Source organism: Lipotes vexillifer, unplaced genomic scaffold (assembly GCF_000442215.2).
Source record: "Lipotes vexillifer unplaced genomic scaffold, Lipotes_vexillifer_v1.1 scaffold612, whole genome shotgun sequence".
Lineage (NCBI taxonomy): Eukaryota > Metazoa > Chordata > Mammalia > Artiodactyla > Lipotidae > Lipotes > Lipotes vexillifer.
The window spans coordinates 336,450-358,245 of record NW_006784340.1 but is presented as its reverse complement, the minus strand read 5'-3'; the positions used below and the strand labels follow the sequence as shown (position 1 = coordinate 358,245).

General features: G+C 48.3%; 1 protein-coding gene across 3 annotated transcripts; it reads right to left on the bottom strand.

The window, feature by feature from the left end:
• Window positions 1–8,198: 8,198 nt before the first annotated feature.
• On the bottom strand, window positions 8,199–14,771 carry EOMES (eomesodermin). Of its 3 annotated transcripts, none has more exons than XM_007456713.1 (6): window positions 13,518–14,771; window positions 12,378–12,532; window positions 11,529–11,650; window positions 10,950–11,108; window positions 10,797–10,858; window positions 8,199–10,043 (listed from the first exon to the last, which is right to left on the bottom strand). In XM_007456713.1, the coding sequence occupies exons 1-6, from the start codon at window positions 14,363–14,365 to the stop codon at window positions 9,305–9,307; spliced, it is 2,085 nt and encodes a 694-aa protein (XP_007456775.1). In that variant the 5' UTR covers window positions 14,366–14,771; the 3' UTR covers window positions 8,199–9,304. The 3 variants fall into 3 exon arrangements, with proteins under 3 accessions (XP_007456775.1, XP_007456776.1, XP_007456777.1); XM_007456714.1 differs by having other exon boundaries at window positions 8,199–9,986; XM_007456715.1 differs by having other exon boundaries at window positions 14,500–14,771.
• Window positions 14,772–21,796: the final 7,025 nt, after the last annotated feature.

The window sequence follows — 21,796 nt, the reverse complement described above, 5'->3', positions numbered from 1 at the left end:
GGAAAGAGGGATGGGAGGGAATCATTTTTGAGGCACCACCCCCAGATTAAGGTGCAATTGTATTCTTAGAGATTCTCTTCTGTTTGCATCCTGTCTTTCAGAAGAGTATTTCATCAGTATGCTTAGGAGTACCGCCCTCTGTCTGGTCTATTTACACAAACTGTTTTGACAGCTCTGGGCAGAAGGGTCCCTAAAGGAAATATTAGATACCACCATATCATTTTATTCTAATCATATTTTTCACTCTCTCTGATCTCAGCTTAATAGTATTCAGCCCTGGAGCACAAATACACATTCCTGCATACATGCATGTATGTGCATTTTTGCATACTAACTCAACCTGTGTTTCTCTGTGCTTTTCTGCAACAGCTATGTGGTCTCTACCTGCAGCCTTCTAAATATTTAGTGATGAGCATAATCTACTTAGTTGGTTAATTAGATCAACAATCACTTTGTTGAAAAGGTGGTGCACAGGAAAAAAACTGGAATCCTGGAAGAAGTAAAATGTCAAAGAACATTCTTGGATTTTAGATTTATAATATAAAGATAAAACCCACCTACCAAGGTTAAGAAAAGCAACAGATATGTAGGGTGAATTCACTACCCCAGAGTTGAGTATAGGTCAAAGTGCAAGAAGAAATAGACACAAGTCCATGACAGGCTTATATTTTAGAAAAAAATAAAGAAGAAAGATTAATCATTGATTCATTTAGATCTCAAATATTGTTCATTTCAAATATTGTTCTGAGAAACAACAGAAAAAATAATTTAAAACTATGCTCTAGAATTTAATGTTTTCATGAATAAATATTTCACATGCCTCTGAAACATTTTATGTTTAAAGTATAGGGTCTGCACTCTGGTTTCTCTTCAGATCATATAAATCTTCTGCCTTTTAAAGTATAGGGTCCACCCTGTGGTATCCTGCAGAGCCAACAGACTCCTCAGGGGGCATGGCAGCCAACAAAGGCTCTGCCTCTGTGTTGTGGTATGCACAGAGCTGCACCCCACTGAGGTATCTCCCAGATCTCCCATTCAGGGACTCAAAGGCTGAGGAGAAGGCCAGTTTCCCAGGACATTAAAATTGGGACATTCCATGAAGAAATGGTGACCACCAAAGACAAACTGTTTCAGCCAACATTCTGACTGCCTGGTGGCCTGTGGATGGGGAAAGGGACAGGAGCATAGTAATGCATCTACAGGTTAAATCTATCCTTGTTATTCATAGAATTACCATGATATTCTCAGTCACCAATTCCATCTCAATTCCAGTATTCTGGGCTGTGAATTGTGGATAGTAACCTGCAGTTCTATGGACTCTCCGCCACCTATTCCCTTCCCCAGATCCCCTCCCCAGAAGTTCCTTCCACTCCAAACACCGTGATAAGAAACCAATTCTCCTTACTGATCATGGACGAAATCATCTCCTTCCCACAGCAACCAACAAACTATTTGGTAGTCCTTTTCACCACTTATGATTTCCAAATGATGCTTATTAATCCTGGAAATATATTTTTAAGGAGTTTAGCAGATTGATAATTTGCCCTGGGAGTAGAAAAACAAATAGAAACACACTTTATCACTTTGTTATGCACTGGTTTAATGTGATTTCTTAGCAATCTGTGTGTAGCAAACTGTTTCAATAAACGTGGATCAACTGCTAAATCTTATCAGTTAATGTACTTTGTCCATCTTCTTACTTGTTTTCCTATGACCTATGTTCCCCAGAGGGCTACAGCTACTTTCCTGTGGTAATATATAAAGAGAAGAGACCTCGGATTTTTGGTTCACTCTGTTTAATGTCACAATCAAAGTGTCATTGTGACTCACTAGCTTGAAGAGATATCTGCACCCCCACTTTCATTGCAGTATCATTCACACCAGCCAAAACATGCAAACAACCAGCCTAAGTGCCCATCCATGGGGGAATGGATACATGAAAATTGGCATATATACAATTTAGCCATAAAAAAGAAGGAAATCCTGCCTTTTGCAACAACATGAATGGACCTTTCGGGCATTATACATTAAAAAAAAAATTATTTTATATTGGAGTATAGTTGATTAACAATGTTGTGTTAGTTTCAGGTGTACAGCAAAGTGAATCAGTTATACATATACATGTATCTATTCTTTTTCAAATTGTTTTCCCATTTAGGTTATTACAGATTATTGAGCAGAGTTCCCTGTGCATTACAGTAGGTCCTTGTTGGTTATCTATTATAAATATAGCAGTGTGTACATGTCAATCCCAAACTCCCAATCCATCCCTCCCGCTCTCCCCCCGGTAACCAGAAGTTCATTCTCTAAGTCTGTGAGTCTGTTTCTGTTTTATAAATAAGTACTTTCGTATCATTTTTTTAAGATTCCACATGTAAGTGATATCATATATTTGTCTTTCTCTGTCTGACTTACTTCACTTAGTATGATCCTCTCCAGGTCCATCCATGTTGCTGCAAATGGCATTATTTCATTCTTTGTAATTATTCCATTGTATATATGCACCACATCTTCTTTAACCATTCCTCTGTTGATGGACATTTAGATTGTTTCCATGTCTTGGCTTTTGTGAACAGTGCTGCTATGAACATTGGGATGCATTATCCTTTCAAACCATGTTTTTCTCCAGATATATGGCAGGCATATCTTAAGTCAGACAGAGAAGGACAAATACTGTATGATCTTACTTATATGTGGATCTAAAAAGCAAAACTTACAGAAATAAAGAAAAGAATGATGTTTGCCAAGGGCTGGGGGGATGAGGGAAATGGTCAAAGGGTACAAGATTATAAAGTGTTCAGTTATAAGATGCATAAGCTCTGGGGATTCAATGTATGGCATAGTGACTATAGCTAACAATACTCTATTATATACTTGAAAGTTACTAAACAGTAGATCTTAAATGTTCTCACCACACACACAAAAGTAGTAATTATGGGATGTGATAGACATGCTAACTAACTTTATTGTGGTAATCATCTTTCAATATGTTCATGGACCAAATCATCAGGCTGTACAATTTAAATGTACCCAGTGTTATATGTCAATTATATCTCAGTAAAGCTAGGGGAAAAAACACATGTTAGAAAAAAACCAATGTGCCATTGAGTAAAACTTTCTCCTGCATATGTAATAATAGCTGTACTGAAATTTACTTCCTTTGTCAAATCTTCAATGAAAAAATGGACCTGGTGAACGTCATCAGTGGACAATAGCAGGCCCAAGGAGAAACAATCCAGATGTGAAGGGTCTCCTGATAGAATAGACTGATGAGATATTGCTGCCAAAAAATAGAATTTTAATCAAATGAAGTTTTCATATCTAGTTACCATTTTGTTGGAAATACAAGGGTCAGAGGATCATGTTATCACCACAGGAATGCAATCAGAAAAATCCAGAACCTGGAAAACTAGACAGAATAAATGCTCAGACTTCTTCAAAAAATGGCGAGGAAAAATAAAAGAGGGAAGACTTCTAAATTAAGAGAATTAAGATAATCAACTAGATGTGTGAGAATTTTTTGGACCCTGATTCAAACAAACCAACTGAAAACAAACAAACAAGAGGAACAACAAAAACTTTATGAGTCAATCAGGGAAACAAGCCTGGATATTTCATATTATGAAGAGATTACTGTTGATTCTATAGGTGTGATATATATTCCTTATCTTTTAGGGCTATGTATGGAAATAATTGTAGATTAGATGATGGGATTTCTGGGATTTGTGGTAGAGAGGATGGGTAGGGATTTACAGGATGAAACAGGAGCAGCGTGAATTGATTTTTGGTGTAGCTGGAAGACAGATACCTGGGGGTTCACTGCTCTCTACTTTCTTGTATGTTTGCAATTGTCCGTAATTATTTTTGAGTTAATTTAAAAAATCTTTCAAACAACAAGGTCCTGTATAGCACAGGGAACTACATCCAATCTCCTGGGACAAACCATAATGGAAAAAACTATTAAAAAAGAATGTATATATGTGTATAGCTGAGTCAATTTGCTGTGCAGCAGAAATTAGCACAACACTGTAAATCAACTATAGTTCTATAAAAATTAAATAAAAAATTTAAAATCCTACAGAAAAAAATCTTTCATTTGCAACGCACTTGTGTTTATCACTACATATCATGTTATAAAATTAGTAATTAATTATGCCTACTAATACTCGGAGCTACTCAATGGTTTGCAAAGCAGTTAAGTTCATTCTCTCCTCCCTTGCCCCGGATGATATTCAGCGAGGCAGGCGTCGTTCGAATCCTCACTCCACAGATGAGCCAAGGCAGCTAGTTAGCAGTGGCCCAGGCCTAGACTTTAAAGTCCTCCAACCCCAAATTCCGGGCTCCTCCCCCCAAACCAAGGGGAAGTGGGATGCGGGATGCAGAAGCGGCAGCGCCTGTAACGAGGCCCTGCTCGGCTGGGAGAGCTTTACTTGCCGCGGCCGCCAGATGGCGAAGGCTGCCCACCGCCCGGACCCCTCAGGCTCCTCGAAACCGCTGCAGGAGCCACCGCCAAGAGGGTGGCGCCAACAGTGCGAGGAAATCTGCTTCAGCCTGGGGTTACAGAAGTTCCTGTGCGCGCCCTGCTGCCTTCGCGAGAACTTCTAGAAGGACGCTAAGGACTTTTTAGGGAGACGGGAAAAATTTAAATAGCCGGGGGTGGGGGTGGATGTTCACATTCTGCTGCCCCAAATAAGCAGAGATCCGGCGCTTCGGGGTCGGCCAGAATTCCATCAGAAATCGCGCACTTTGGAGACCAGCTCCGAGGGCCTGCTCCGTGTCTGGCGCAGCAATATCCTTCCCTCGGTGACTCGATGCGTCCTCGGCAACACGCAAAGGACTCCTAGGGCCGAAGGAGAAAGGGGGAGAGGGTGGAGGGGTCTCCAGAAGTTTACTTCTTTTAAGCTGTAATAAGGAGAAATTCAGTGACCACCAAGGTTAGAGTCCCCATCATGTTAAAAAAAAAAAAATGTCGTAGCTTCAGGCTGCCCACCAACCGCTCAGCTCACGGGCGGGGAAGGAAATCTAGCTCCTGCGGGTTCGGGCTGGCGGAACCCATGAGAGCGCCAAGTGCAGGCGCTGCGCCCAGGCGTCCGCGAAGCGCAGGAGGGACTCCGACCCCGACGAAGACCGGCGCAGATGGACGGATTCCGCGGGTTCGAGTATCCCGGGGGCTAGACCGGCGGAATTCGTGCACTCGAAAGCTTAAACCCGAGGGATGGGGAATTCACATAAGGGGACTCGATCAGGCCCACCAACAGAGTTTTGCAAATCGCCTTTTAAAAGTGCCTCCCGATGATGCCGAAATCTCCGCGCGGTGAAAAGCCAAACTGTAGGAGCCGGCTGGCAGCTGGGCGGGGGGGTCATCGTGGCGCGAGCGGGGAAGGGGAAGCGTCCAGGCCAGTGGAAAATGAGTGATTTTAATTTTTGTCCCCACTGGAGGCTCAATTTTGATTAGGGGCAGGAGGGAATTTTTTATTTCGGAGCGTTTCCATAATACCTGCAGAATTAAAAACAACAAGAACAAAAGAATAAACAAACAAACAAACAAAAAGGGCATCGTACCCCCCCCCCCTTTGCCTCCCGATGATGCCGAAATCTCCGCGCGGTGAAAAGCCAAACTGTAGGAGCCGGCTGGCAGCTGGGCGGGGGGGTCATCGTGGCGCGAGCGGGGAAGGGGAAGCGTCCAGGCCAGTGGAAAATGAGTGATTTTAATTTTTGTCCCCACTGGAGGCTCAATTTTGATTAGGGGCAGGAGGGAATTTTTTATTTCGGAGCGTTTCCATAATACCTGCAGAATTAAAAACAACAAGAACAAAAGAATAAACAAACAAACAAACAAAAAGGGCCTCGTACCCCCCCCCCCTTTGTTTGGTTCAGAAAGAAGGAAGAGCCTGCAGAGGAAAGGGAGGATCGTGAGTCTGCCTTTACCCCCAGGTTGAAAGTTAATCAGAGGCGGCTGGAAAGGAAGGAGCCTGGACCAAAAGCTGATCTGGAGCCTTGAAACTCCCCTTTGAGGAGTGGGGATGTGCGTTGTCGCAGACTCCGAGCGGGCTCCAAGCCCCGGCCCAGGTTTACAGACTGAGAGTTTGGCTGCACCTTCCCCTCTTCCCCTATTTCTTTCCAGATTCTTCTTGCCTTTCCCAGTGGGTGGCTCCCCACCCCACCCCCCAGGATAGCTACCCCACACCCCAGCGCTTCTGGGCTTCAGCACCCTGGAGGAGGAATCCCGGGGCAGCGAGGAGCGAACTCGTGCCGAGGCCGAGTGGGGAGCGGGGAAGGTCCCGCTCCGAGTTCTCCCCAAAGTGGGGCTACGAGTGGAAGGCTTTTTTGTTTGCCGTCCTTTTAAAAACTCGGACAACCAAAAAGTGTTTGGCGATGTAAAGGACACGCGTGGAAACAATAGTATTTCCAAGTCAGAATGGTGTCCTTCTTGCACTTCTTTTTCCTCTTTCGTTGCAATTTGTCTAATTGCATATATCTGTTTGGGGCTAGAACGGAGGCGAACCAGCGACCCCCCCCCAAGCCGGTGCTCCCCCACCCAGACAGCCCCCGCCCTCGCGCCCCAGCGCAGGGAACGCCGCCTGCGAGGGCGCAAACGCTGGGACTCCGGCGGAGAATGTAAACAAACGGGGCGCCGAGTCCTTGATCTTTATTTAAATAGAGGCTTGTTTATCGGTGTCATCCTAGGAGGATTAATTAGATACATCTCTTCACAATTTGGTGTCTGACACTCCATCTTAGGAATGCCTTATCACAAGGTGTTAATTGGGGCCACTCAGCCACTTACGTTTCTATTAAACACTGTGAGGGACTTTTCACAAGTACCAAGTTCTTTTTACTGCACGGTGCAAAAATATACAGGACTGGAAATAGACTGGGGCCAGTGTCTGCTTTATCCCGGAGGTGATTAGCATTTGCAGTCTTTCTAGAGGGCAGAAGAGAACACCGTTTCGAAATTCCATCGCATCTCCCAATACGCTCGGGTTCCTTGGGGTTGGGGCGGGGGGCGCGCAGACCGGGTTAGGGGGGTCCTAGTCCTCCTCCCCCAGTCTGAGTCTGTCATCCACAATAAACACACATTAACCAAATTTCAAGGCTTTCGCTTCCAGCTCCAGTAAAATTTGGGACGGTTTGGGCAAAGCGTTTCCGACAGGCATCGTCGGAGACGCGGGGCTAGAGTCCGAGACCCCAAGGTCACAGGCGGCGCGAGAAGGACTCGTAACCGGGAAGGGCGGTGGGAACTGGAAACCGCGGAGAAGCGAGGTGCGAGCTCGCGGCGGCCTTAATTGGGCGCAGAAGGGGAGGAGGGCCGGGCCGATCGCTCGCCTCCCAGAACTAATCCTCTTAGCAGCTGCATTTCCGCGCCACGCAGTTAGCAGAATGACACTCCCGGCCAGACCTTTACCCCGGGAGCGTCGGGAGGGGGCTGGAAAGGATTGCAAGCCGGGCCAGAAGCCGTCTGCAGATAAGCGCGGCGGGATGTCTGGCAGGGGGACAAAGGGCCCTTCGCCGCACTCCTTGGTTTAACTCTTCCGAGGGCCCAGGCCCCTCCCCCGGATTGGGAGCCGAAAAAGCGGAGCTAAAAGCTAGGCAACCGGTTCCCCGGCCGCTGCTCGCAGAGCTGCGTTGCGCTCCCGCCGCATCCCCAGCGGCCCGGACCGCAGCTGCCCCCGCGGCGGCGCCCGGGACTGCGGGAAGAAGGAAGCCGCAGGTGGCAGCGGGGGTGGGGGCGGCCCGCTCCCGCTTGGCCTCAGGGATCCGGAACTCGTGGGCACCCAGAGGGCCGCGAGGGTGCCCGGGGAGCCCATGTGGATCAGGGGATGGGAGACCCCAAGGAGGTCTAGGAGAGGCCCGGACGCCAAGGGCTGGGGGTGGAGGTTTCCTAGGCCCATATCAAGCCCGCTGTGGGCAATCTTGCATCTCGGCAGCAACCCTCCTCCCCCTCCCCAGCTCCAATCCCCATTGTCCAGACTTCCCAGTGCGGTGAGGAAATAACCCCATTCATCTACAAGGAAAAAAGATAAACAAGAGCATCCCCACCCCCTCAACGAAGACACTGTCCACTTAGAGATTCTAGTGGTGGTGGGGGAGTGGGTTGGTGGGACAGGGTTCCTGCTGGAGGAGGGTGGAGGAGGAAGCAAACTAAGATTTTTGAAACAAAGATGAAAACCCATAGTACAGAAGACAGGGCTATGCCTGTTCCCTTAATGAACTACATTTATTAAAAATGACTACGACTGTACATAAAAATCCAAGGTCTCTAGAAAGCCTATAGGAGCTGGGGCGTCAGGTTTCTGTTTCCTCATATTACCAAGTTGGGAAGTGGGGGTGGTGGAGGAAGAGGATGACATGGGGGTTTTCCTTAGCATGTTTCAAGTTAGTACAGTAGCTGAATACATTCTTAACTAAGAAGTAAACAGAATATTCCCGTATGTTGTGGGGATGACGAAACTTCCCCTGCTCCTGCAGCTGTGGTTCGGTGAATTGCAAATTCTTTACAAAGCCAAAGCACCAATTTTACATAATCTCGTATACCTACGTAGACTATTTGTACAGTATTTTCCACATTATTCTACAGTGTATCTAAGCACACAACTGTACCCTTTAAAATTCTCCGTTTTTGTTTGTTTGTTTTCTGGTGCCCCCCTCCCTTGCTGTCTCCTAAGTCCTAAAAGCCACCCAGGCAGACAGCAGAGGCCTAGTACATGAGGCGATCCTGGACTAGCGCAAACATGGCTTGTTTCAAAAGCCTGGGAAGAATCAAAGTCAGGTCAAACCAGCACCTTCACAAAGTTCTTGCCTCCCAGGCCTAACATCTTTTGTCCCTAGCAGAAAGTTAACAGCAAAAGTCCCTTGTTGAAGGTTAAGGCCCACCCTTCTATTCCAGAAGCAAAACATCTTACCACTCTGGGCTTCTATTTGCTTACAGATTTACAAATAAAAATGAGAACCAAAGGTTTCAACACCTTTGATGGCGCTAGGCACTCAATTTTCACAGCCCAGCTCTTTGAATGTCTAGTGTCTCCAATAAATAAATCCATAACTTTGAATCACCTTCAAATTTAAAAACACATGAAAGTCCTCCATTAATTTTATTAAAAAAGAAAAAAATGCTAGGCTTGTTTCAGTTACCTGAAGCAATCAAAAAGCTTTGGCACCTTCTTTTAGAGAATTGCACAAAACGGGATGCATCAGGGTGGAAGGCAAACGTCTTTTTGGCAACCTAGACAAAGAAGACAACAAAAAACACCACCAAGTCCATCGGCAAAAAGTTAGCTCATTTTGACGAGGCTAAAATAACTCTTTAGGGAGTCGTGTAAAAAGCATAATACCCCCCCATGCCTTTTGAGGTGTCTTTACTGTACTCTTCAGCATTGATGTCCTCGCACTTTATGGAGGGAGAATTTTCATTGCTAGAGGAGCTAGGAGACAGCCGCCTTCGCTTACAAGCACTGGTGTACACCCCTGAATCACTGGAGTCAAGAGACTTGATGGACGGGGGTGTCTCTATCCAAGAAGAGCTAATTTCTTCTTTGACTTTCTCCTTGGAGAGCTGATCTTCAGAGAACACAGGGGGGCTTGTTCTGGAGGTCCATGGGAGTCCAGCTGCCATCTTCCTTTGATAAGAACCTCTACTTCCCCACCCTGCCATTGCAGGGAAGGTGGGGTCGGGGTAATACCCCAGGGCATGGGATGTCTGGAGGGGCAAGGATTTAATACCATATGGGAGCAAGGTGCTGGAAGTATATTCAGACTCATAGGAACCGATGTCTAGTTTGTTGGTCCCAGGTTGCTGGACGGGTGTGACAAGCCATCGCTGGGGAGGGTTGGCCACCTCTTCGCTCTGTTGGGGTGAAAGGAGGCCGTTGGTCTGTGGCACGGTTCTCTCGCCATTATAATATCGGGCTTGAGGTAAAGTGTTGACAAAGGGCTCCGGGAAGAAGGACTGAATGCCGTACCGACCTCCAGGGACAATCTGATGGGATCTAGGAGAATCCGTGGGAGATGGAGTTAACCTGTCATTTTCGGAAGCGGTGTACATGCTACAATATAAAGAGAAACACTTAAAAAAAAACCCCAATGTTGTCCCCAAACAATATACCTCCCAGAAATGAAGAAGGCTCTAGAGCAGGAGCGCTGGTCTGTCGAGTGGAGGGGTGGAGGTAGTAGGGATGCACTGGCCCATTTTAGCTGGACTTCGCTCATTGCGGCCAAATTTCCCACCATGAAAGAAAAAGCTTCCTCCCAGGCATTAAGCATTTAAACTGTAGAAAATCCATCTTTGCAAGTCCTAGAACTTGGAAGAACTTGGAGCAACTCTCCCTTCAGTGGTAGGGAAGGAATGCTGGCCATGGTGGGTAGAAATCCCAGATTTAAAAGGCATCTGTGGGGCCTTGCTGTTTGATGTTGTGAAAATGACATCCTCTTAGTGTCAGGTTTTTCTTATGTAAAAAAATGAGAGGGAATAATAATCCCTGCTCCTGAGAGAATAAAAAAACTGGGATCAAATGGAAAGGAAGGCATATAAATGCAGATTATGAAAATTTCCAATCTCCACTCAAATGTTAAAAAAAAACTCCTCATTTTTAATCCCTTAACATTTCTTTAGAAATGAACAAAACACTTCTGTGAAAATTCTAAAGCAAGATTAGTCAAGGCCAAAAATATGCAAAAATAAAAATAGGCAAAAATCCCAACCGTGAAAGCTCTTCCTAGAATATGGTCTCAAGAAAGTGACTGATTCCATATGTCTTGTTCAAAGATGACCAGGCAAGGAAAAATAAAGGTGCACTTACGAGTCATAGTTGTCCCTGAAGCCTTTTGCAAAGGGGTTGTGATCAATCTTTAGTTGAGTTATCTAGACAAGGGAGAAAAAAACATTCATTGAGTGTTTTTTCTCTCACGCTGGACTGAGCTTCAGGGATTCTTGGGGACCGTGGGGCACTCACATCGGTGTTTTGGTAGGCAGTCACTGCAATGAACTGCGTTTCTGAGAAGATGAAGGTCTGAGTCTTGGAGGGCTCGTTCAAGTCCTCCACGCCATCTTCTGTGACTTCAACGATGTGTAGTCGTGGTTGGTACTTGTGTAAAGACTGTAAGACGATCATCTGCAAATGGTACAGAGAAAAGAGCTGCCAAATCGAAAAAGTAAAGTCGATTTTGACAAATTCTGTATTTTGGAATGCCACTCCTGCTTGCTCCCCAGCAACAGCTAACTTTCTATTGCCATTTTTGAAACTTAAAACATAGCTGGGTATGTGTGTTTAAATAAACACTCTTGCCTCTTGGTTTCCTAAGTCGCCACAAGTTTTCAGTATTTCTGCTCCTAACAGTTAACTCACTGTTACGGAAATCCAGTAGGAAAAATAATAAATAAATAAAAATGAGAAAGGTCAAAAGAAAAAAAAAAAGACTAGAAAGAGGCAAGCAACAGGTACCTGCAAATATTACAAATACAATGAAGAGTATGGAAACTCATTAGAAAAGAGATTCACAGCCAGAAGACACCACCTCCTCTGTCACCCTACCTGGGTGTTGTTGTTATTTGCGCCTTTGTTATTGGTGAGTTTTAATTTCCCAAAGGAAATCTCCTGTCTCATCCAGTGGGAACCAGTATTAGGAGACTCTGGGTGAACATACATTTTGTTGCCTAAGAGAAAGTGAAACAAAACACAAAACCCAAGCATAAAGGGCTGTTTGCAAATGGAGGGAGGGGAGGGGTATTTACTACCTATGGGCAAGATTTAAGAGCTAGATTTAGAACATGTCTCCCATCATTAGCAGTTTAAGAAGGCCAGTGGAGACCAACTAGACTCTATTGATTCCCCTCCCAGGGCCCCTGTGCTTCCAGCCTTCCTTGGACAAGGTAAAAATGGAGCCAGTAGGCAATGCCTCTTGAAGGTTAACTTGGGGGCTTCTGAAGCTAGACAGGCAAGATCTGATGGAAGGTGGTTGGATTTTTATGGTGAACTCAACCTTGGGGAGGCCTTTTCTCAAGTGAAGATTAGAATGCCAGGAGCCCTTGCCACCTGGAGAGTTTACAGCAATTCCTTTCTCAAAGGTAGGGATGTGGAGGGAAGGGCTAGAGTAGGGTCATGGTTAAAATTCTATATACTAGTAGGCAAGAAGTCTGACTTAGCAATTCTCTCCCTTAATCAAACAATCAACACAAAGAAGCTCCTAACACTTCCAGGCCCCGGATGTGGAGGGAGGGATGTGAGATTTAAATGTGTGGTGTCCTGAGTCGGGGGCTCCCGCCGATCCACCCTGCCCAGGCCCTTTCACTCCTCACCCTGCATGTTATTGTCGGCTTTTCCGCAGGTCACCCATGGGGGCCCCCCGCCGATCCACCCTGCCCAGGCCCTTTCACTCCTCACCCTGCATGTTATTGTCGGCTTTTCCGCAGGTCACCCATTTGCCCCCCTGGAAGCGCCAGTGGTTGGGGTCCGCCAGCACCACTTCTACGAACACGTTGTAGTGGGCGGTGGGATTGAGTCCGTTTATGTTGAAACTCAAGAAAGGAAACATGCGTCTGTGCAAGGGAATAGAACCAGGAGATTTAAATCGGAACGCCTGGGCACAGGCCCACGCTTAGACGACATTTAGAAGTCTACAGACGAACAGAATACCGGTAGAAAAATGGCCCTCAGTACGTAAAATATTCTTGAGTTGGCAACTCTCGGAACATCTCTTTTCTGAAATAATTTGCCCCAATCCCCGCCCTTCTGCACCACTCACTCAAGTTCTTGACCCTTTCAGATGCTCATTTATTTTCTTCCACGATGTTTAAAAATCATTATTTTTTACATGTACAAGTGCCAGAGAACATTAAGTTGTTCTCGTAAAAAAAAAATTACTTCTACTGGTAAGGCTAAAAGTCCCCTTTGGACGTCCCTCTCCCAGCACCCACTCCTCATTTTCCCCAGAAGTAACCACTGCCCGCAGTGGGATGTGTATCCGAACTTTCTCAGGCCTGGGACCCCAGCCCTGTCTGACTCCAGGTCCGGCCTAACCTACTACCCGGACCAGCCCCCGTTGCCGGCGCTCTGGTCCTCGCGCTCGTCCCCCGGATGCTCCCCGCGGAGACCCTGGCGCCTAAAACTGCGGGAGCCCATGTCCTGTGCTCAGAGAGGGTAGCCACCCCTGGAGCCTTCCCGCATCCACGGCTCCTCGCCCGCCTTCAGGGACCGGCGTACCGCCGGCCGGGCGTACCTAGGACATCCAGCTTTGTGGACAAGCCCCAGTTTCCATTTCTGTCTCCTCGTCAGTCCAGGTGAGGGTGACGAGAAGGAAGGGGGGAAGCAGCCGTAGCCTTAGCGCCCTGCACAAACCGCCGGTGCGCGGACGGGAGGGACATCGGACTGGAGATGCGGAGTCTCCACTGGCTGCGCACGGAAACTCACTCTCCCAGCCAAGAGCGGAGCGGGCGGGCGGCGGTCCCCCATTCCCGGCCACCCTCAGGACCACAGAGGTCATCTCTACCCCCGCGCTTCGGGGGCCCTCCGCGCTGCGCTCACCTGCCCTGTTTCGTAATGATCATCTCGGTTTGGTGGCGGTGGAATTTGAGCCACAGAGGCCGGTTGCACAGGTAGACGTGGGCGCGGAAGCCGGGGCCGGGAACCCCCAGGCCCCCGAGTCCTCCGCAGGAACCCGCGGCTGCTGCCCCGGAGTACGGCCCGTAGAGCGGAGCCCCCTGGCCGTACTGATAGGCGCCCGGGCCGCTTCCCCCGCCGCTGCCTCCCGCGCCGCCGCTCGCGCCTGCTCCCGGGCCGAACTGCGCCCTGCCGGGTGGGCACACGGCCGCGGGGAAGCCGCCGGGGGGCAGCATGGAGCCGTAGGGGTAGCGCGCCCCGTTGGGAGCTGGGTACACAGATCCGTGGGGCGCCCCGGCAGCCGCCTGGTACGGGAACAGCGAGCAGGGCGCGGCCAGCTCGGAGCTCTGAGGCCCGGGGGACTGGAGGTAGTAGCGCTCCGAGCTCAGGCTGTCCATGGAGTAGCGCGCGCTGGCGGCGGCGGCTGAGGGCAGCTCCTCCTCCCCGCAGGGGGAGCCCTTGCGGCCGTCCGGGGGCCCCGGCTTGGCCACGGCCGCGGTGCCGGCAAAGGCGTCCCCGGCGTCGGCGTCACTGAGCATGGCCGCGGGGGCCCCGGAATTGGCGGCTGAGGGCTCCCCGCTCCCTGCCTCACACGAGAGGCTGCCCGAGAACTTCTTGGGCGCTTTGTCTAAGTCCAGCCTCTGAGGCGAGGGGGCCGCTCCCGGGAGGCGGCCGGCGCTCCCGCCGCCACCGCCTCGCGCCCCTTCCAGTGGGTAGAAGTGCGCGCCAGGCAGGTTCACCGAGCTCACCAAGAGCTGCTCCCCTAACTGCATGCTTTGCAGAGCGCAGACGGCAGCTGGCTGCTTCCTCTCCGGCCGCGACCTGATTATAAAGGCAGGATGAGGGAGCCAGCGCCCTCTTCCGAGGGGAAGGTAACTTCCCCTTCCTCCTGTGCCGGGTTACCCACCTGGCGACACGCGGACCGCTAAGGAGCGCACTCGCGCGTCCCGAACCTAGCGCCCTCTCCACAAGGAATTTGAAGGCAGGAGGCGAAAACTGACCGAGAAGCCCTCTCCTTTTCCTTCCGCGTCCCTTTTGCCTCTCTGCACCTCCACCCTCCTCCCCCGCACACACGGGAAGAAGAGGTCTCAGCTCTCTCTCCCCATCCACCCACCAGCGCTAGCCTTTCTGCCTTTCTCGACTGAAAAACTATCGGTCAAGTTGACCACTTGGAAAGTTGCAGGTTCTCATTGGCTGCTTTATATATGTGAGGCCAGGGAGGGGCTTCGCGGCCCCACAGCCTCGGGACCCTCCTATTGGCTGGTGGAGGTGACAGTAATTCAATTAGGCATTTACTAATTGGATCAAGTAGCCTGCGACTTTCTTTTCCTTTAGCTTGATTTTCTTTCTTTTTCTTTCTTTCTTTTTTTTTTGAGACTCAGTCCTGCTATGAGAATCAATCCTGGTGTCTGTATTTCGCTGGAATTTAGTGGAACAGGGTTTGAGGTCTCCGTAGCAGGGTCATCACAGCGCTCTGAGCCGGGGGATGCGGGGGCGGGAGCAGGTTCTAGAGGCCGGAGGTAGAAATGTTCTGCAAGCTGACGGCCTGCAGGGAGGCACCGGTCTCTGAGGGTGGGGATCTGGGACGAGCTGGAGAGAGGCCCAAGGAAGTCTCTTCCCTCGTCGGGGGCTGTAACTTCAGGCACACTTTCTTCCCGATTGGAGAGGACTCTCTGGCCTTCAACAAGCAGGAACCACTTTTTGTTCGGCCCCACCCTTTTACTCAGTGGGAAGTGTTTGTGGAGAGGAACCCGGCGTTGGGCTTTTGGGATTCCAGGGATGGTGAGAGCACACTGCAGTCCTTGAGGACGGAAGCTGTCAGGTTATGAATCAGAAGCCCCGGTGGGGTGGGATACTAGGAACACTCTCATCCCCACGCCATCACGCCTGCTTTCTGGAGGCAATCACTTTTACTCCCCACAATTTAAAATCCACGCTGTTTCCCTAAATCTCGGATCCCACACCCTCCCATCTTCAGTTGGGCCTGACACCGAGAAACAAAGCAGCCTCGCGGTTAAGATTCCCTGCACCTCTCCTCTGCAGCGCAACACAGAAGGTGGAATAATTAGTGAAATAATCAGTTTGATATGGAATTAAGCCCTTTTGCCCCAGCTGCCTGTTTCTCCACTGTGTCTTTGCAGACAGCAGAGCAAGATGATGCCGTCCTATTGTATTGTTTATTAATACCCGCACGTTTCGTTGCAGGTAAGGAGAAGCCTGAACATTTGCTGTTAATAAGCAATTACAGACGCGGCTTGTAATCGCTCCGGGAACGCGTTTTCCGGCTGAGAGGTCGGGACTCTGCTTCCCCAACCGAACGCGATCACACGGGAAACTCTTCACCCGCAACACGAGGCGGTCGCGGGATTCGTTGAGCGCGCACACGCCGGTGCAGAACAGCTCGAAGCTTTCCAACCTAGGTTCAAACCACAGCAGCATCGATACTGGCACGTCTGAGTTAGAGAGTGAAGCGGCTCTTAACGCACTCGGACGCGGTTACCAGGTCTTCGCGGTAGTGGAAACAGGGAGCGCGCGAAGGTTTTCAGGGTCAAGGCCCAGCCAGGGACGGGGAGAGAGCAAGTTAGGCGAGAGGCCCGGGTGGGGGCCTCGCAGGTCCAGGCACAGAAGCCCAGGAGCAGATTCCTGGAACGCTGGCACGGAGCGCGCTCAGCCTAGCACTTCTCCCGTGTCGTCCCGCCAGTTTAGTTCGGGTTCGGCTTGGCTCTCTGCTCTGATCACCCCACCGTCCACTCCCACCTCGTCGGCTTTAGATTTCTTTTGACTCAGGGAAGTCTTGGAGAATTGCATTTTTCAAGTACTCTGTGCTTTTCAAGACTTCAAGATATTCAACGTGGAGGTTCTGTGAGCGGGACTCACAAGATCAAGAGCAAGGAAAGAAAGGGCAGCTTGGCGGGGGAGCCCGGGCTAGGGGATCTTGTTACCACTCAGGGCTCTTCCACATTAGCCTTGACCTGAGCTGCAGGATGTTTGAGGAAAAAGTAGGGAGGAGATTAGATCTCACGTTTTTGGAGACAGAGTGGCTGGGGTTAGATCGCAGTTTTGCGCCTGACCTCAGCGAGACAGCGGGCCTCGGTGTCCCGAATTGCTTTCGAGGAGGCCAGGGAAGCTCTGCGCGTGGCAAAGCGCCACTGCAGGCAACAGGCAGCGCTCCGACCCACTCTGGCGCAAATAACGCGAGCCAGCTGTCCCCCGCGCCACATCAGAAAGGCTTGATTTTATTCCAGCCACAGAGCAAGCTCTTGAAAACGCGTGGGTTCATTTGAGTGCTACCTAATTATGAAATATATACACGGTATGTGTAATTAGGATTAGTGTTGATTCTTGAGGCAGGAAATTGCAGTTTATATCTCCCCACCTCCCCAATATAGCTATCCTTTTGCCCAAACTTGAACACATTTTACAGGCGGAGAAACAAAGAGAAGTTCAAAGAGAATAAAAATTCGGGCTCTACAAAACCGCTCTGGGGCCCAGATTTTTGGAACATGGAAAATATACCCATAATTTATATTACATTTATAGATATATATTACAAATTCCTTTTGAACATAATGAAAAGCACTGTTTCAACTAAAGATGATTTTTTTCTGACTGCGTAGAGATAAAGAAATCTCCTTTAATGGTTCTTCTGTATTAATTACAGTATTATTACATATGGAATATATTAGTCTAAATGCCTGGAGAGTTATAGATGAGCAAATCTGTGACTGATTTCCTACTTGAAATGGGCTTTCCTTTTGCTGGCTCAGTTTTACTAACCAGGGAAAGAGATAAAGAAATCTCCTTTAATGGTTCTTCTGTATTAATTACAGTATTATTACATATGGAATATATTAGTCTAAATGCCTGGAGAGTTATAGATGAGCAAATCTGTGACTGATTTCCTACTTGAAATGGGCTTTCCTTTTGCTGGCTCAGTTTTACTGATAACCAGGGAAAGAGGCATAAAAATTATTTTCGCACGTCCTAGTCTCACTTTAAAATGTAATCACTCTTTTCCAGAAACAGGAACATGAAAGAAAGCTAAAGCAGTGGCTTCAGTGAACAAATCAGGCAGCACCCTCCTTAGATTGGGTGGGCAAATAGCACAGCCTTGCAGCCTGTTTCCAGTTTGATTTCAATTACACCCCAAGCTTCATGAAATCCAAATGAGACATTTATTGAAAGGTGGCTGGTTTTATGTGGCTCAACTGACAGTGTATGAACAAAAACATCAACACTAGGGAGGAAACGTGGAGAACCCTTGGAACCCCAGACCCAAGTGCTGGCTGGATTAACTCAAATCTTGCACCTTTCAGCCTGAGACTGGAGGGAGCAGGACCCTTTGAAAGCTACAAGGAAGCCAAGGTTATGCCTGTGTGTGAGCCTTAAAGGTCTTATGCTGTATTGTCTTGAGCAATAATACCAGCTTCATGCTACTGTCTTAAACTGATAACACAAAGTTATTGCCAACCTGGCCAGAGCACCTCTTCACCCCTTTCTCCCCATTAAAGGTAACCAATATCAGTGCATTCAGCTTTTTAAGGCAAAACTGAAAAGCATTTGGCTGTAAGACGGTATTACATAACAGATACATACAAACGTATGAATAAATTACAGGGGTGAGTTATAAATGAGTGCAGTGAGAAACGGTTTACCTCCCCTCCCCGCCACAACCAAGGGGGCCCATATAAATGTCCCACTAAATTCTATTATTTTCACCCCCACTAAAAATGTGTTATCAAAACACTGTCCGTGTTATTCAAACACTTTGTAAATTCTGAGCAGACTTGCTGCCGGTTCTCCTTTTAACCCTAGGAAAACATTCCAACATTAACCGGTCACCAGCGCTTCGCCTGGACTCTGGGCAAACGTCAATGGGTTTTTTGTGGTGAGTTGGTCCTTTTACTATTTATCTATGGCCTTTTCTTTGTTGATGTTACATTTTATTTCGCCATCGCGGGTTCACTCTTTGGCCCTTTGTTCTCTGATGGCCAGATTCCCACCTCCACTAGGCTTTCTGAAGGGGGAGGGGGCTTCCATCACGGTAAGGCTGTTCATGTTCAGATTTTTTTTTTTAAGAAAATGTCCCTGTGAGATAACATCTTTTAAGAAAATGTCCATTGGCAAGGACAAGTAGTGTTGATTTTGCTGAGAACAGCAAGATAGTCCCACCAACAGTTTCACTTTTTATAAGAATTTGAAATCACCGTGACCCTGAAATAGACTGATCATTTGCTTTAAAAGAAATCCACAAATGTGTCCACAAATGAGTGAGGCAAAGGGTTATATTAAACCCACTGTATTTTTCAAACAAAATGACCAATTTAAACTATTATCTTCAGCTATCAATCTATGTATTTTGATTGCTAAGTGCAGGTGTAGTTCACTGTTAAAATATGAGGAGGTGGGGGTTGGGGAATGAAAATTAATAAACATACCAAAAGTTGCTTATTACAAAAAATAAGTGATCTTAAACATTGGATCAAGAATCTTCTTTGTGAAAGTATTTTTTAAACTGCAAATGAATTCCTGGATTTAACTGCTGTTCTATCATCATCATCATCAACATCATATTTATGGAAGTTACAGATCCACATAAAGTAACAAGAAAGGCTGCATGAGGCAAAATAAAGTGAAATACTCTCAAAAATAAAGTAGGGGAATGTTTGGCTAATCATTGCTACACTAAAATATGAGTTATATAGGGCTTTCCCTGTCTTGCTTACTTTCGCACCTCAAAAGGCCTGACTCTTAGTAGGTGCTCATCTCTTAATTGAAAGAAAGGGTTTACTAAATCTGCAGACTAGAACAGACAAAATAGCCCAAGGACCGTGTCAGGGCTCAGGCTTTATAACCATGGAGATGAAAGTGAAAGGTTTTTTTTTCTAAAAGAAAAAGAAAACACAGATCTTCCTAAACTAATGGACCCGGCATTTTCACCTTTTTTAGATTCTTAAAAGATCTTTTAAATATTTTTCTTTAGACCTTTCTTAATCCAGAGCTCTTATATTATTGCAAGGCTTTCTGTATGCATGTTAATGTGGACATTCCTCCACAGGAAAACAGAAAAGTGAATGCCAGAATTGCAGGACAGCTGTTGATGGGAACAACCACCATGTCGCCACTGAGAAATATTATCCTGAAATCACTTTCACATCACTAACAGGGTCAGCAGAATCAATGGAAATTAATGTTTGAACAGAAGGCACCTCTATGATGCAGGTATGGCAGGATGTCTACACAACAGGTGGGCAGAATCAAATCCTGTTGACCAGAGCTTCAGGTGACATGGGCAGCTGGAATCTCCCATCCAGGCCCGAGGTGAGAAAGGGGGAGAGGGGAAGTCTGGGTTGGGGAGTTCTCAGAAGAACGTGTTAAGCCCTTAAGATAACCAAGGAAGGACAGTGAGAGGGAAGGAGGAGGGAAGGAAGGTCGACAGGAAACAGAAGCCAAAGAGATCATTCCTTAAACCTGTCTTTTCAGATCCCTAAGAGAAAAGCCAAAAGTTGTATGCAGAATCGTCTGAGTTAGTGGCTGCACCTTTCACTAGCTTGGTGGGTCTCAGCAAGTTCCTTAACGTGTCTGTCCCCAATTTCCACGTGTCGTGACCACATACAGAATGGAAAGCAGTTAGCACAGCACCCAGCACACAGGAAAGTCTGCAGTCTTTCCTATCACTCCAATCACAATTATGCTGAGCTCACTTTTTTGCCCTGGACACTGGACTAAGTGAGGGCTCAGGAACCTTAGTCTTTCTCCTCCAGAAATTCCCAGTCTGATGGGGGAGTAGGCCAGGAGCAAACCGGTCAAGGGCAAAGTGAACCAGAGGTAGAAAGCGGGAGTGACTCAGAATCTGAGAGGAGAGTCCCCACTCGTTCTAGCAGCTCCTCTCAGTTTCCCCAAAAGCGGGGGAAGCCCAGCGAGGCCCGGGAGCGCTGCCGGGGAGGCGCACTTCAAAAGGAGGCGGCGGGCGCCCGACCCCGGTGCGTCTTCCGCCCGCCCCGGGCCCCCATTAGCATCTGTTTTTCCCAGGCTTCCCGCCCGCCCGACCCCCGCCGGGATTTTACCGTTCCGGCTGATTACTAGCCAGAGAAAGAAAATAGGGTATTTAGCTCAGGTTTTGTTCTCCACCTACTTGGTTAAACGCCCGAGGAGGAAGGAGTTAAGTTAAATAGTCGGAAGCCGCCCGCGGGGCACCCCGAACTGGGAGTCCCCGAAAAGGACGCCGTCTTCGACGGCGTTGAGAGGACGCCTCTCAAGTTGAGAGGACCGGCCTGGGCAAGATCAACCGAGGGGGGCGGCATGGAGGAGGCTCCCAAGCCCAGGTCGACCTGGGAGGCTTAACTGCTCGGCAGGTCCGGGGGGGCCCTTGGAAGCGCCTTTTCCTACAGATTCTGAGGGTTCACAGGAAAGGAGTCTCTAGGGGGAGCAGAGAGCAGCTGGGATCATTTCTCCACCCAGTTGGGGCTGACTTTTCAAGCATAGAGTTGGTCCTCGAATCCACAGCCAAAGGAGGAAAACAATGAAAGAAGCAGTGGCTGACTATAGGCCAGACTCTCTGCTTTACCCGTACGACCTTTTAAACTTAGCACCCTAGAATGTTATCATCCCATTTTACAGGAGAGTAAAGTAATGCTTGGAGAGGTAAAGGCCCTTGTCTAAAGGCACACAGCTAAAAATGGTAGCCCGGGAATTTGAATCCAGGAGGTCTGAGCTGCGGGGCTCCCAGTGGAGGGGTTAAGTACGTGTGAATGGGGCGGAGTGCGGGGTTTCTTTGAGGCGGAAGGCTCCGAAGTGGATGTTAGAATGCAGACCCCGCGTGGCTTCGGAGGAAGCGAGTGGACGGCGTTCGGTGCCCATCTGTGGCCGCTGGACCTTAAGAATGAATCTCCTTGGAGGAAGCTGGGCCCCATAGCTCCAGCCTAAATCCCAGTCCTGGGTTCGAATCGGTCCTTCTTGCTTGGGGTAACCATAGCAGGGGTGCACCGCTCTCTGCAAGCTAGGGCTGGGTCAAGCCCTGGGCACACAATAATACCCCATGTAAACCCCCACTACCACCTCACAGACGTAGGTACTTCTATCATCCCCATTTTACAGATAAGAAAACCGAGGCTGGGAGAGGCAAATTAAACTTGCCTGAGGGTGTGCAACTTGTGAACAGCAGGTCCGGGCGGACCGGGAAGCTGGGGAGATCGCGCTCTTTC

Coding starts and splice junctions, on each gene's coding strand:
- EOMES (XM_007456713.1), bottom strand. CDS start 14,365: ATGCAGTTAGGGGAGCAGCTCTTGGTGAGCTCGGTGAACCTGCCTGGC. Junction 12,533..13,517: donor ATCATTACGAAACAGGGCAG/GTGAGCGCAGCG, acceptor TCCCTTGCACAG/ACGCATGTTTCCTTTCTTGA. Junction 10,859..10,949: donor CTGCCTACCAAAACACCGAT/GTGAGTGCCCCA, acceptor TCCCTTGTCTAG/ATAACTCAACTAAAGATTGA.